Source organism: Pleurodeles waltl, chromosome 1_2, assembly GCF_031143425.1.
Source record: "Pleurodeles waltl isolate 20211129_DDA chromosome 1_2, aPleWal1.hap1.20221129, whole genome shotgun sequence".
In the NCBI taxonomy this organism is placed as follows: domain Eukaryota; kingdom Metazoa; phylum Chordata; class Amphibia; order Caudata; family Salamandridae; genus Pleurodeles; species Pleurodeles waltl.
In genome coordinates this window covers 43,646,687-43,662,342 of record NC_090437.1, presented here as the reverse complement: position 1 = coordinate 43,662,342, position 15,656 = coordinate 43,646,687, and the positions used below count along the sequence as shown (strand labels likewise).

The 15,656-nt window shown below is 41.7% G+C and overlaps 1 protein-coding gene across 9 annotated transcripts in view; it reads left to right on the top strand.

Moving 5' to 3' along the window:
- The window catches only part of PTPN13 (protein tyrosine phosphatase non-receptor type 13), a 1,045,801-nt gene that overhangs the window by 326,717 nt on the left and 703,428 nt on the right, over positions 1-15,656 (top strand). For all 9 annotated transcript variants that reach the window (XM_069236135.1, XM_069236143.1, XM_069236122.1 and 6 more), the window contains exon 5: positions 9,272-9,457. In XM_069236135.1, the coding sequence (XP_069092236.1) occupies positions 9,272-9,457 (186 nt within the window). The remainder of the gene's footprint in view (positions 1-9,271; positions 9,458-15,656) is intronic.

Below are 15,656 nucleotides of genomic sequence, written 5' to 3'. Positions count from 1 at the left end.
ATGCCGCCATCTCTTCCTGCACCATTAATCTCTTATTCATTACTTATGGCAATTATTTGTTCACAGTAATTTCATGCTCCAATAATCTGGCCTCCTGTACATCTTGCACCAGTAATCCTTCCCATGGAATGGTTTGGCACATTGATTTTCCCATTGTTTCTTCGACGGTCCTCTTTCTCCATTCCTTATTGTGGTAGACACATCCAAGCATGTATTTGCTTTCATCAGTTATCAGAGTGTTTACATTTTGTGTCCCTGTCATCTGCTTCATTCCTGTATTGCACCAGTAGACTGTCTCAATTCATTCTCTGCACTAGTTACCTATCTCTAGTCCCTTCTTGCACCAGTATTCTTCCCTGTTCCTTTCTTGCTCCACTAATATCTTAAATTATTGTTAGCACTAATTACTAGTCGTGTAGCATCACCAAGCATCTTTTAGGAACAAGTTAATTGATGGTCTGGCTAGGATGATTTAATCATAGCAATGGATACCAAGCTCTAGTAGGGCAGCAGCATTTTGCTTTGCTTTTTAGAGAGGTTAACTCTCTTTGTGAGAACTGCCAGAGGATTATTTCCATAGCTCAGCCAGGACAGTACACGCTCCTGCACCCCTTATTAGAGGTCAGAAGACTTTCATGAATAATTTCTATTTCTTAATGCCTGGAGTGACCAGAAATGCTCATATTTATGTAGAGCTACGTGCAGTTTGCTGTTTATTGTTAATCTTTTTTATTCAGTGCTGGATCCAGAGTTGAGAAAGCCCATCTGCTGTGAGACCAGTTACCCATTTGTGGATGGAGAGCTTGTAGGAGGATGAAATGAGGAGGAATTATACCGTTTTTGTGGGTTCAGGTTCAGGTGGTGTGCCACCAAGATTAGTTTTTTGAGAGGCACTCTGCAAACTGAGGGATGGTTTCCTCCACCTCTTATTTTAAAAACGGCTTGGTAACCTCTGTGCATTGGTGGATAGTAAGGCTTATATCGTCTCTCACTAGTGCTGCAAATAAACGTTACGGCTAAAGGGTGACACGATGAAAGCTTGAGGCACTCTGCATATCATTGTTTTGGATGAGATTTGGAGTGCTCACTTTCACCATTAGTGTACAGTCCTGGAGAAAATGGATAAACTATTTGAGGACATTCTCACCAACAGTGTACCAGCTTTGTGGTCTTAAGAATCATGCGATTCAGTACATCAGAGGTGATATGGCAGATCTCGCTCTTCGTCTTGGAGGCCTGGAGCTTCCACCTGCCAGACTGCTGCTTTGATGCACGCAGCAAGATCTAAACCCAGGTTCAGTTTAACTGAGTAGATTTTTTTGCAGTGATGAATTTCATAAATTGTAAGGCAGTGATGTTATTTATAGATTTCACTTAAAATTAGAAGCCTGTTATAGATTACTAATTGCTCAGATCCGAATCTGTGCATTTGTTTGTCAGTTATCGAATTTCCAGTGTCAGATCGGCCTAGATAGGGTTGGCACAGACATTGAAAAACTGCTTTTGTCAGAAAGTTTAAATAGGGTCTGCTCTATATCTAGAAGGGTTTACGAGACATAGTGGAGTTTTGAGGTGCTTGAGTATGATTGGCTTAGCTAGTACCAGATTAGCTTGTTGAAGTGCTGATTATATTAAGTGGATACACATTTTAATCACTCCTTGCCTGATTTTTGTGACTTTTATCCCCTTTTTTCAGACAACAAGAGATTGTGGAGATTCCATGGAGTCTGAATAAAATTTGAAGGGTCTCACTATTTCATTGAGATTGCTTTTTAAATTTGTTTTGTGGTCTCTATTACAGATGTTAAGTAAGAATATTTGGTAGGGCGGATACCCTGACCTGTCTCTGATGTCACGTGGCAAAGGGAGATTTCCTACACACAAGAAGGGGGTGCTCCAATATCCCAAGTGTAATGGGCCGAGATAATACAAGAGCTTAGTGCCTTTTTGGGTATCTCATTCTTGTTTAACCCAAAATGTCATATTAGGAATCCCAAACTTTGTAGATGCTCCATGCTCCCAACTTATATTCAGTGCCCTTGTCTTACTGTGGGCCAAAAGAGACGTGGCAAGGCACTGGAGGGTGTGGCATAGGTGCCTACTCTCCATGAGTGGAAACGGGAGATGAACCTCTACATGGTGGCTGAGAAGGTCACATGCAGCAGCAGGGGTACCCCCTTAAAATTTTATAGGGTCTGGGGCCTTTGGATGGACTATTACAGCTTGGGACTGTTAGACGATGCCGAAACAGTGCAGAACTCCACACCACACAAGGATGCGATGACTATGCATAATGTAAATGTTGTACTGTATGTCAAGATATGATAATGATGGCTTGATGGGGACTGGGAAATACTGCAGTTTCATTATTGATTTGTCCCTGTACTGAAACATGTGGTATTATTGTCCTTTGTCCATGTGTCCTACTGTATCACTACGCGCATGGTTGTCACAGAATAAAACAATAAAAACATTTTTTTTAAAGTACGAATATTTGAAGCTATATCCTATCTACAGTCTGCTCATTCACAAAGTATGTAGCGGAACTGCGGAGGGGATTTAGTGACATTTTGAGTAGTTACCAAGTATTTTGTTTCAGAGACTCTGTACATTAAACTGAGAGATTTTGCTTAACTGTTTTGGCTTGGTTCTTTTCATGTTTGATTACTTGTGTTATAAGATTAGAACGTGGCTAGATCCTAGATAAATTATTACCTATACTCCTGTGCTTGATCAGGAGCCTGGGTGTGTCATATTATGATTTTAAGGGTATTAGGTATGGGAGGAATCGGAGGAGTTGCTTAAAGGAAACAGTGATTGGAACGCAAAAACATTTTCGCATTTTTACCCACAGTTCAACCAGACACCTCTGCCTTCTTCATATTGTGGGTGGTATTCTAATCATAAGACTTTGCTGTGAAAGACAATTCTGTTTTAGCGTGATGGCTGCCATCTCATACATCAAAAAAAGAGGATGGCAGTAGTCAAGATTTTTCCAGGGAATGGACTTAATTAAAGGAAACAAGCTAAAGGGCTAAGGAAAGAGTAGAATGCTACCACCTGTTAGTCTGCGTGCTACTTTGAGAAAATGTACCCCTCCAGAGCCCCAGAATGGTTCATTATGCTAAGTACAGATACTCCAAACATGATACAGGTCTATCAAGATGAAAGCCAGCATACTTTGGTGCTCCTTGAACATCTGTCTAAGAGAAATGCCTAACTATACCACCCTCAAAAAAATGTCAAACTACATTCTTAAGGGAAGCCTTCTCAAAACACCAATCCTCTGAAAACAAAGCCTCCTTGATGAACTAGACCATCACAAACATTCTGCTCTTCCTTTCTTGTTCGCACTTTCTGTGACTCTGTGAAGATGTTGCATCTCTGGAGTATCAGGAGTGGTTTAAGAGGCAGCTTCTTAGCCTGAAACCAAATAACCTATTTTCCCACCGATTATCCTCCTATATTTTCCTCAGATTCTGCTAGGGCCAGGCAAACCTAATACACAGGTCACGATTTTGTAATAGCGGGCTGGTATGAAAGCTCCCTGCTGGAGCACAAATTCTGGGATTCCCCTTTGATCCCTCGCAATCTGGTGTCACCCAAACCAGTTGCGTCTTGCTGCTCAATAGAATCCTGTCCTAATTGGTGCCTGGTTTGTAATCCTCCTCTTACCCACAACTTTGAGAAGATGAGGTAGGAGGATGATGAGAACATTGGACCTGAAGAGACTCTGTGATTCAACAAAATAGTTAAAGCAAATGCATCAGAATGAGAACAAAATTCGAATCTCCAGTGAATGGGACATTATCTTTTCACTTTTTTCTGGTTGCATAGCCTGATGTGATTACCACTGCACTTGGTAGAAAGCAGGAACTGCACACTTCTTTCAAGAAATACTATCATGTCTACAGTGCCTTCATTCTTTGCCAAGCTAATTCCGCTGCATCACTGTAACTGTAGCTCTGGAAAGAGATGCCCACATTCATGTTCTTTGTCATTTAAGAACTCAAGTGGGAATTCCAATACCATATTGATAGATTTTTAGGGAAGTTTTAGTGGAACCGCTGCAGGTGTTTGTTGTCTGGTATAGACATTTGTCAAAGTTGTGTTGTCTTACTGATTATTAGCAGACAGGCCAAAGTAACACCAGTGACCCTCGAGCAAAACCTGAGAGATGAAGTAATTTACATCCTGTTTGATCCCTTTTCATCAACCGTTGATGAGATGTTTTTGACATTGAATTCTGGTCAATAGAGTTACCAAACCTGAAAGTTACCCATCCCCATTTGAACTGGAATGTGTTGGAGCGGAGATGATTCTGAAGCCTGGTTCGATAAGTTTTGCTTCAGTACATCCACCTCTGTTGACAAGCTCTTGACAAGTTAGTCCTAGAAAAATAAAACTGCATCAAATCCCCTGACAAGTGGTTTAACAAGGAACTAGCAGAGCAAAAATGTAACAGTTGTAACTTGCAGTATAAATGATGTAAATTAATTTTATTAAAGGGTAAGCTCCCCTATAAGCCATTGAGAAGTATTTACCCCTGTGACACTGAGAGCCAAAAAGGCCTATGTTTGCAAAACCTATCTCCACTGCCTACAACCCAACAAAAGAAGATCTCTAACATCTTTTTAAAACTGCCATACCCAGATGCCCTCAATAACACACCCCGTGTATCACAACAACATTGCTACTTTCTTTTTGATTTTTTTCAAATTCCAAATAAGTGACATTCTTATGCACTGTCCAAAAACCTTCGCTATCCAATGCCGAATCATCGTTCCACATCAATCCATTTTCACAAGGTTTCTCGATTGCAGGCATAAGAGTAAATAAACTAGCATTCATGGCTAAAGAATCTAATTTAGCCACAAGAGGGTGCAACTACACAGACATCACTACAATTACTACACTACAGACTACAATTCCTCCCATCACTCATTGGAGATATATCACTAACATGGTAAATAGTTCTCTTTTTAAGGGTGTTCGACCTGACCCTGTCAAACAAACCATCACCCCAAACTTTAAGATCCTTGTAAACTATCGACTAATCAGTATCGCAGGGGTGTCCTACCTTTTCTGTAATAAGAGCTACTTTTGTGCCCATAAAAATCATCCCAGGCTACTAATACTAGTGATGTCTTTGAGACCACCCAATCCATGATTGTCAGCAGTGAACACAACAGGGCATTAAGAAAAGCTGTCAGCAGTAAAGTAAAACAATTGTTATCAATTTGGAATACTTCTAAATGAGTAATACATAACCACCCTAGCTGCAATCCCCCTGGTACCAAGTTAAAAATGAGTAATGAATCTCTGCAACTCAAATAATAGATTGAAAAACATTTTAAAAATTCAGCCATTTTTCTCCGAGCCTCAGTTGAAAATACACACATTTTCGACTTGAATACATGTTTTTTTATTTTAGTATACATATTATAATTCAGCCAAGCAAAAGCTCTTATATTATAGGCCGGGCTGCACACAGGAGAGCTACTTACAGGTAGCTGGAGAGCTACCAGTAGCTCACAAGCTACTTGTTTGAGAAGTCTGCGTATAATCACCCTACCTCAGCAAGATCATGAAAGTGGAAGTGTTGATACTACTCAAAGAACAAAAGACCCACCTTTCCATGATCACCATCCAGGATCCATAACTGCTGAAGGCACAAAATCTGCCTTAGCCACAAAAGCTCTTTTTCGCCTTCAACGATTAAGAAAACTACATTATGTTTTTACCTCTTGACCACTCTGGAGCTTATGATATGGTGTAACATGGAATCCTTGTCAACAGGCTGAAGAACTGGACAGACATGTCTGTTGCTTCCTGGATCCAATCCTTCCTTGCCAGTTACTCTAAATAAATGAGACCCACCTCAGTTGAATCATCTTCAGGAGTGCAATCCTGCAGCATACACAAGGGCTCACCTCTCTTGCTTGCGCTTCATTATCCATGTATGCACTCTGGCTCAGGTCCTTGCGCAATTTCAGTCGAATTTCCAGATTCACACAAATGAAATCCAAATCCACTGCATGATAGAGGCTAACTCAGAGAGCCAGGTTAATATCAGCTTATGCTGGGACAATGTATTTGTGTGGATGAAGGAAAGATTTCTCTGCAGGAATGGAGCCAAAATTGGAATTCTGCTGCTGTGAGGGACCACACATGATTCTTTGTCCTTCACCTTGCTCCCTGGAATTGTAAAACCATCAATAACATAATCAAAAGTAAGGAACCTGGGAATTAATTCTGAGGTGCTTAGTGCCCTCACCTCAACCCAATTGTCAGAGGGGTTAATAGAAAATGTACATACCCTCATCAAATTCTTCCTTTTCTCCAGACTGAACACGAGTCGACGCTCAAAGAGCACTGGTCAAGAAACACCATGGCTACTGCATTTTCCTCTAATCAAGAATCCAAAAGAAACTCAATGATAGGCGCTAAAGCGGCAATATCCAACCTTTTCTGTAATAATAAGTGCTACTTATGTTCAATGAAAATCATCCTGATCTACTGTTATTAGAGTTGTGATAGTGACCACATAGACACAATTACACTAATGGCCACTGTTTGCAAGATTACTAGTAATGATCATCTCATAGCATAATGCTCAATTGCAGTCAGTAATGTAAAAAAAAAATGCTTTGTCAATATGGAATTTCTTTATATAGGTATTGTTTAACATATGTAGCAGCAGTGCCCATTACACCAAGTTAACATTAGAAATAGGTCTCCCCAGTGCCATGTGATACATCATTCAAATATCAGCATTAAATATATTTTGGAAATCAATCTATTTTTTATTTTTCAAACATCAGCTCATAAGTTCGGAAAATAAATCTATTATTGTCTCGAATACATAGTTTTCAGTTTTGATTTACATACATTATTTCAACCAAGCAAAAGCTTTTAATTTATTAGGAGGGGCTGCTAACAGTAAGGTATCTAGAGAGCCACCAGTAACTCATGAGCTACTTGATGGAGAAGCCTGCTCTCCGGCCTGCTAGAATATGCCTTAAGCTTTGCAAATGTGACCATTTCAATCCAGCTCTGAAAATGATTCACTGACTCCCAGTGGAAGCAAGAATTATGTTTTAAGGTCCTCTGCATTGCTCGCAAGGGTTAATGGGAGAAAAGACAAAAATATTTACTGCTTTTAGCATGCCATTATTTAGATACCTGGAACCTTTTTAGGTCTCTACTGCCACAGCGCAAGTGCCCTTGCTTGCTAGAAATAATGTACAAAACAGGGCACCTGCACCCCATCTATTGCATAACATTTGTCGGCTACATTTTCACTTTTATTTGCTGCCTTCTCATTGGCCAGCATGTGCTGACTCCATTTTCATTTCCTTCGGCTGGAGCATGAACCGAGTACTGATTACTTCATCTAGCTTGTTGTCCTTCCGTGAATTGTGCTGCGATTGAAGTACTATTTTTATTTTTTCTTATTCCTTGTCATCCTTGTTGAAACTCTTACCCATTCTAGCTGTGTTTTACTGAGCAACGTGCACATCAAAGATGCCATTTTCTCCTTTTGAAATGGATATTTATTGAGACAACAGATATTTTCTGCCTTTATTGTGACAGCAGATGTTATCTGCTTCAAGTGTATTTTCACTAAGACATGGACATGGGCGCGGTTGCTTTTTTATGTGATAGAATTTTTTGCCAAAAGTCATATTTTTCTTCTTTTTTCAGGCATTGATAGATTAACTAGTTAGCTCGGACTCATGGGGGTGTTGTGCAGAGACCTAACAAGCATTGGCAAAGCCAGTTTGTCTCGCCTTGAAGACTTTGGGAATGATTTGTAGCCATTCTGTATTGCAGTGTGCCTGCTGTGCAGCATAACTAAAAATAATAATTAAACGAGTTAGAGCCATTAGCGTTGTAAATTCCTAACTGGACTATTCTTGCCACAAAAATTGAAAATGAAAAGTAAAAAAGTTGACATAAGCAAGTCAATTCAAAGTGCCACAGCTGCCATGAGAGTGAGCCCAAAGGAGAGACACAAAAGTAAAAACAAGTTTGTTCGCAATCAAACATCTCAGCATTCGTGCAGTTATCCATGTAACAGGGTTGATGGCCAAGGCGGTAGGAAAACTGCCTCAAGGAGGGAGAAACATAAAGCATTTACCAAGAATAACAAATTATTTTTGAACGGAAAGACAATGAACGAGTGATAGTGATGGGCGTGAGGTGGGCGTAGTTAAAAGCCCACAGATAGATTACAACACGTCAGAGTGAGCTTGTCCTAAAAATGGCTGTGATGCATTCAGCGCTAATGCACTTTTCAAAAGTGCATCATGCCTTGCTGCTTTATAGTGCTTTCTTAAATTAGTTTTAGCGACCATGCAAAGCATCCACGTTGCTGTACGTCATGGCTACAAAACCGTGCCAAAGACAGTAGCTCCCATTAGTGAGACCTGTTGGGTTTGTCAATGCTTGTTTCCATGACTGCACACCTCATCACCCAGGATCCATCAGATGTTTTGAATACTTATGCAGATCTTCGGGAATCAAGGAGACTAGGCTGTTTAATGCCCTAAGCCAAGTTTGATAGTCGGATCGAGGTTACATATGGTTCAGAAATAGTTTATTAAAACTTTTCAAGATTGCCTACAGTTGAGTTTCCTTTGCAACAAAGGGTTTAGGGTGTAAGATGATGAGGCAATGTTCCACTTTAGCACCCCTTGCAGGAGTCCAAAACTCAATCCAACTTACCAAGGGGCTCAGCGCACGGAGGTAACCGAAATTAGACATACAGCGTTCAGTAAACCTCAAATATGTTTCCCAGACCTCTGTTGGGTATTTTTGTATTCTTGAAATAATAAGCTCTTTAAAAAGTAACAAAGACCTGACAGCCCTTTGAAAAGCACAGTTGATTATGACTGTTGAAAAAAATAAACGTTGATGTAAATTATTTGTCCTGCAACAGTGAACAGCTGATAGTCACAGTCGTAATTAAGGATGGCTTTCATTTGTTAGAGTTTCATCTTTGTAATGGAGACGTGGAATGTTGAACGTTGATAATATACCTTGGGGTAACTGCAGAATACTTGATTTGGGTATGTCCCAAATGCCCAACGCTATCAAAGAACTCGAGAACTGATTCATGGAAGGTGCAATATATTTAAATATTTGCGATGTGTTATGGTAGAGTGAGAACATGTGAACATGTGGACAGACTGCAAAGATGGAATTGTACCCCTCTAGGTATTCAGCATCTCGCGATAAAATATCTGTCCCCACCTTTTCTTTTCAGCCCATCAAGCTTGGGGACCATCTAAACAGCATACTGCTGAGCATGTGCGAGGATCTTGTTTACACCAGGGTCTCGGTGCGGACTGCTCTCGATGCCTGCAGTGCCCACGTGAGGAACAGTAACTGCGCGCCATCTTTCGCCTATGTGAAGCAGCTGGTTAAACTGGTCCTGGGCAGCCTCTCAGCGGTAAGTGTGCGCACATCAGGAGTAGCTTTAAAATGGTGCCTGTCACGCTACCTTTCAACTTATTTTGAGCCTGTAGGCTACTAGCTAAATGATGTAAAATCGGAAGAAATGCACGAAATGAAGGGTTTATTTGTATCGAGAAGCATAATATGTTCCCTCCTGCGAATATTGGATGCTTTCCGTTTACTGCTCAGGCTTTGCCCTGAAGTCCAGAGATGTGAATTGTCTGACCCACGATTTCCCTTTGAATCTTCCTAGTGTGAAATTTATTTGGGGACCTGATTTAAATTATGTTTCTAGTATTTCCAGACAGCTTTTTTAAAGTCCGACTGCCAGTAGCCTTTTATTACAGTGAAATAGAAATTGTCTCAGCGGTTATTTCATTTATTAAGTGCATTTCTACAACTGATTTGGCGGCGAAGTGCACTTTTGTCACCTTTTGGACCTACAGCTACATGTATGCATGCTCGGGAAGGGTATGCGTTGGTCTGGCCTGCGTTTAAAGTGAAGGGTGCTGCTGAGGTGATTACTGGGAGGCTGCTGAAAGAATCGCACCTGCACAACTTGTTAGATGCATGCAATTAATGTAAGCCTGCTGCTAGTTAAGCAGTCTTATCATAGCAAGGTGGCAAGGGTGTGGTGGCTTGTAATGCATGAGCACAGATATGCATAGGTGGTTATATATTTCACTGCATGCAAAATCAGGTCACACTTTGTTGCACACCCCTTTCCATTCTGCACATGCCTTAGATCTCAGTTCCTGTTTTTACTTTGCATTATGACCTCTGTCTCTGTCATTCTACTCCCGAGAACAATTTTGTTTACCGTGCAGTTAGTTCTTTACTGCTGCTGTAGCCATTGCATAGCAAAAAACTCTGTCTTCAAGGATTTTTACGTTATTGGATTTCAACTCTCCATAGCTAACCTAGCTCAATTCCTGCTGCCCTGACAATTTCATACCACTCTGAAATTGTCGTAAACAGACTGCATGGGTTGTAATAAACCAAAAAAAGTATAATATATTGGATATGATCCTAGGAAGGTATAGTCTCACAGTAGATAGACGTGCTGTCAAGGCCAGAAAGAGTTTTCAAGCCCACCTGGGATCACAAGAGCCCCTGGATTCAGAACACTTAGGGGCACATTACGTCCCTGGCAGTAAAAACCGCCTATCGCCTTGGCGACGGCTGCCAAAAGTCCGTCGCTGTGGCTACCAGCCGTCGGCCCAATTATGACCACAGCCGGATTTCCACCAGAAGGATGGCGGAAATCCGGCTTTGGCCATCCCGGTGGATGGTGGTAAGGTGGCTCTGCTGCCAGCATCAGCGCTACGCCAGTAGACCGCCGCAGACCGTGTCATGACCCGTGATACGGCCTGGTAGTGTTCTGCTGGCGGACGCTGCTGCTGGCAACAGCGCCCCTTCCCGTCTCCTGCCGGAGGACCCCCTGACAACAGGTAAGTCAGGTGCTCTAACAGGGGTGCGGGTGGTGGGACGGGGGTGGAGGGTGTGTGTGTGTGTGTGTGTGTGTGCGTGCGTGGATGCGGGTGTGTGTTGCGTGTTGTATGTGTGTGCATGTATGGATGTGTGAGTGCGTGTGTGTTGTGTGAATGCCTCGGTGCTTGTATGTATGTCACTGTGTGGATGTGTGTGTGAATGAAGGTGCATGTATGCAGTGGGGGGGGTCTGGAGAGGAGTAGGGGAACCTGTGGAGGGGAAGGGGGCGGGGAAGACCCCTATCAGTGACAGGGAAGGCATTCCCTGTCACTGATAGTGCCTACCAGTATGGTTTTTGTGGCGGTAAGGTTGCCACAAAAGCTATGGCTGTAAGTGGGGTCATAATTCTGCAGGTGGGTTAGTGATGGCCACCGGGCTGGAGAGTGAAGTCTCCAGCCCGGCAGTCATTGTCGCCATGGCGGACGGTGTGGTACATTGACGGTTTGGCTTCAGCCAAACCGCCAGTGTCTTAATATGGAGGAAAGTACCGCCAGCCTGTTGGCATATTAACACTATCCGCCGGAGTCGTAATGACCCCCTTATTTCCTTCACATGCAAATTTTGCGTAAGGAGTATTGGTATTTAAAGCAATACATGAGAGGTACTCTCGGGATGAACATGCATGTTTGCTCGGAATGTAAAGTAAACATAGCTCCAATAGAGTCATATTAGTAGGGTCATAATGCTGTAGCACTGGTGGACCATGGAGGCTGATGGGCTTTCTGCAAACTCCTTCCTCAAGATTCTGTATCAGTGTTTCCATATTCAACAGTTTTAATCAGGATCTTTGTGACAATGAAGAATGTCGTAATTAAAAAATTCAGTGATGGCAAATACAAAATGAAGAATTCATAGTGACAAATGTTTCCTTTACCTTTAGCGTAAGAATAATGACAAAACCCTTAATAATATGCAATAATTAAAAAAACGGTATTAAACTTAAGCATTACACTTCTTTTACCCTGAATGTAAACATACTAATTGCAGTCATTAAAACATTTAATGAATATCAATTTGCTACTTCTAAAAATATTGAAGACTTTCTTGCATCATTAAAAAAAAAATATATATATATATATATATATACATATATATATATATAATAATGTTTATCTTTGGATTGACTATTGTTTTATTTTATTGTGGTTTGTTTATTTGCAAATGGTCCTTATAAATCCAAGACCATCGCTGTTGTTTTGAGCTACAATCAATAAAAACTGCTTTTCCCCAATTTGTTTAAAAAATATGCCAGTGGACATTAAATGGGAATTTTGTGACCTCTTGAGTTGTATTGAGATCTTCCATGGCTAGGTCCTTCCCCAACACACTTAACTAAAAAGTCTGAGAACAGACTGTGCCATATAAACAATGTCAAGTTTTCTGTGGCACAGAATATCTGTGTTGGCCCTGAAAGCCCTTATTGTCCTCATGCTACATTTCTAGCCTGATAGTTGAGGAACGTTTCACTTTCGGGTCCTGGAGTCAGACATTGTTTCAGACCTGGATTCAGTCCTGCCCAGGGGTGCTAAGGCGTGCACTACAAGGTGCCAGTTTATTGCATTTGGTGGTTTCTCAACAACCAGTAGATGATGTTCTGAAAAGTGGGCATTGTAGTGCATGATATCTTCTGTTGGCGTCTATTCAGTAAACCTATTTTACATAGTCCTGTAGTTGGCGAGTTGGAGTACTTTTGGGATGCAGCTACCCAAAACCAGAAATATCCACCCTGTGCCACCCCCAGGACCACTCAGTTTCCATCAGCTTCTCAGCATGCCTCCAGGTGGGGTGCTCTGAGATCGTGTACTTCTGCACTCATTATATGTCACTACCATACCGTATCATGACATTGTGATGCTTAGAGCTTAGTGATTACTTGTGAGAATGTTTTTTTTAATTTGAATCGGTGGGAACTGGAGCCTTTAAATTTGCGGGGGTCACTTTTGTATTTCATCAGGGGGAACCGGGGTCTTTTACTTCTTACCTCCACTCTGACATCGATACCGACCAAGGAGACTAGCACATGTTCAGTTTGCTGCTCTTGGTCCTGTCGTGGCTGCCATTTTCCAGCAGCGCTCATTTGGGGTTAGCACACTAGCTCTCAACTAGAATGGCCTATTTATGATGCTCGGTAGCGGACGCGTGCTGCCTGGCATGCCAATGGCTCGCAGAAGGGAAGCCAGTCTGCTCCCGCCCAGGGCCAGAACTCTGGTCAGACACAGCTAGAGATAATTCCTTACACAGCATCTGCTTTGAAAGCACTGCGACCGGCTTCTAATATGAACTGCCGAGTTATTAACCCCTGGGCGAATTCCCTAGCATGCAGTTGCTGTAACTTTTCCTGTACTGTTTCTAATAACGCTGAAACCAGTTTCATACCATCACATCTATTAACTAACTCAGCTCAAACTAAAGTAAATTATGTCAGGTGTAGCACACCGTCTCTTGAGGTGCACTCGCATACTAAAAAAGCCTATGAGAACAGTTCATTTTTTATTCTTAATTGTCGCTCTCTTCCCAAACACAAACAACATCTTTTCAATTTCTTATGCGATCACAACCCTGATGCGGTATTTATTACTGAAACATGACTACATGCAGACTCTACACCTGACATAATTGCAACACTCCCAGCTAACCTTTCACTAGTTAGGATAGATTGACAGGGCAGACCAAGAGGAGGTATTGTTATCATTTCTAACAAGAAAAAAGAGCTTACACATAGAACTGAAGAATTTTCTGCCCCAGATTGTGAAGCAATGATTTTTACACTCTCCTTTACCCACAATTTTACGCTCTCAGGAGTATTGATTTGCTGACCACTGGGATATGCGGGATAGTGGTGCAATCCATACTTGACCTACTAGTTCCTCACTTCTTAAGATCTGCTAATTTCATCTTACTTGGGGATATTAATCTCCATTTAGATGATGTACAAAATAGGATGAACACTGCTTCTTTTTTTTAATTTTTTTTTTAGGATTTACGCATACTTAACTTGGTGGTACATAACTCTGCACCCACTCATGTGGTGCAGCATCTTTTGGACCATATTTTTTCCAACCTAAAGGATCTGACAACTGACCCCCCTCTATCACTTTGCTGGTCTGATCAGTTGACTGTCCCTTTCAAGCTTAATGCCCACTCTTATCCCCATGCAATGCAGCTCACCTCCAATTTGAAATATAGGAGTTGGTACAAACTCAACACTTCTGTACTCAATAAGTCTTTGCCTAGCACTCAACCTACCTTGCAACCTCAAGTCGACTCAGACCAGGACATGACCCACTCTTGGCTCACAGAGGCCATCAATGTCACTCTGCCAATCACTGTCAAACATACAGGCTGAACCCACTCTCCTGCTCTCTGGTTTACTGAAGTACTTAAATCGTAAAAGAAACACTGCAAAGCGTTGGAAAGACTCTGGAGGAAGTCTTACTCGGATGAGGCTAAGAGTAAATATAAGGAATCTCTGAAAGCGTACAATGCCCTGTGTAAGTCTGCTAGGGCTACATTTTACAAAGAAAAAAAATCACCAACACCCAGAAATGCCCACAGACTTTCTTTAAGGTGGAGAAAAAACTAGCAGATGCTAATAATGTATCCCCGCCTCTCCTTTTTATCAAGGCCAGTGTGATGAGCTAACTACTTTTTTCACTCAAAAAGTGGAAAAACGTTCGCGTTCAGCTGGCCAGTGATTCTTTGAAGGCAGAGGATGACATAGCCATGAATGTGGGGGATTCACCTTTGATGGAGGTGAACAGCCACCTGTCATCCCAGCCAGAACCTGGAGCTAAATTAGGTGTATGGCCTCTCTTTGACTTCACGTCCTTTACAGCTGCTTTACATGCAATTAAATCTGGGTCCCCGTTGGACACTTTACCCCCCCAGTAAGCTTAGGTTACTGCTTATGAACTCTGTAACCTTGATAATGGAGCTCCTCAACTCCTCTTTGCGGAATGGCTTAGTGCCTTAGAGATGGAAACAGACTAGCGTTCTTCCTTTGCCAAAAAAAGCTAATTTAAATTCTTCTAATTTAGTGCATTTTCGACCTCTCTGTTACCTGTCTTTTCCAAAGATTTGCAAAAACATATTAATTATAGCCTTACCACCTTTGTTGAGGCCCAAAACATTTTCCATATCTCAGTTCAGCTTCAGGGCGGGATATAGTACTGAGTCTGCTGTGCTAGGTGTCACAGAACATGTAAAACAACACCTTGATGGTGGTGGCAGGGCTGCACTCATTCTGTTGGATTTGAGTGCGGCCTTTTACACAGTATCCCACTCAATCCTTGAGGAAAGGCTTGAGGAGTTAGGTCTTGAAGGCCCAGCTCTGAGATGACTGACCATCCTTGATGACAAGCTGACTAAAACCACAGATGATGAAAGTAACAGCCACCTGCTTTACTTTTCTTAGATGGCTAAAAAAAATAATCTGGCTAATTCCTCTTTCAGCTCAGCGGACCATAGTCCAAGACTTAATTTTATCTAGACTGGATTAGGGCAATGTTCTCTATCTGGGCACTGATAAGGCAACAATCCATCGCCTACAGATAGTTCAAAATGCTGTGGCCAGACTGCTTTTCCATCTACCAAAATCAGCCTCTGTCTCTCACCTGCTGCAAGAATTACACTTTCTTAAAGTCGTCAAATGAATCGAGTTTAAGGCACTTTATTACATGTTCACGGCCAAACTTGGGGTTGGG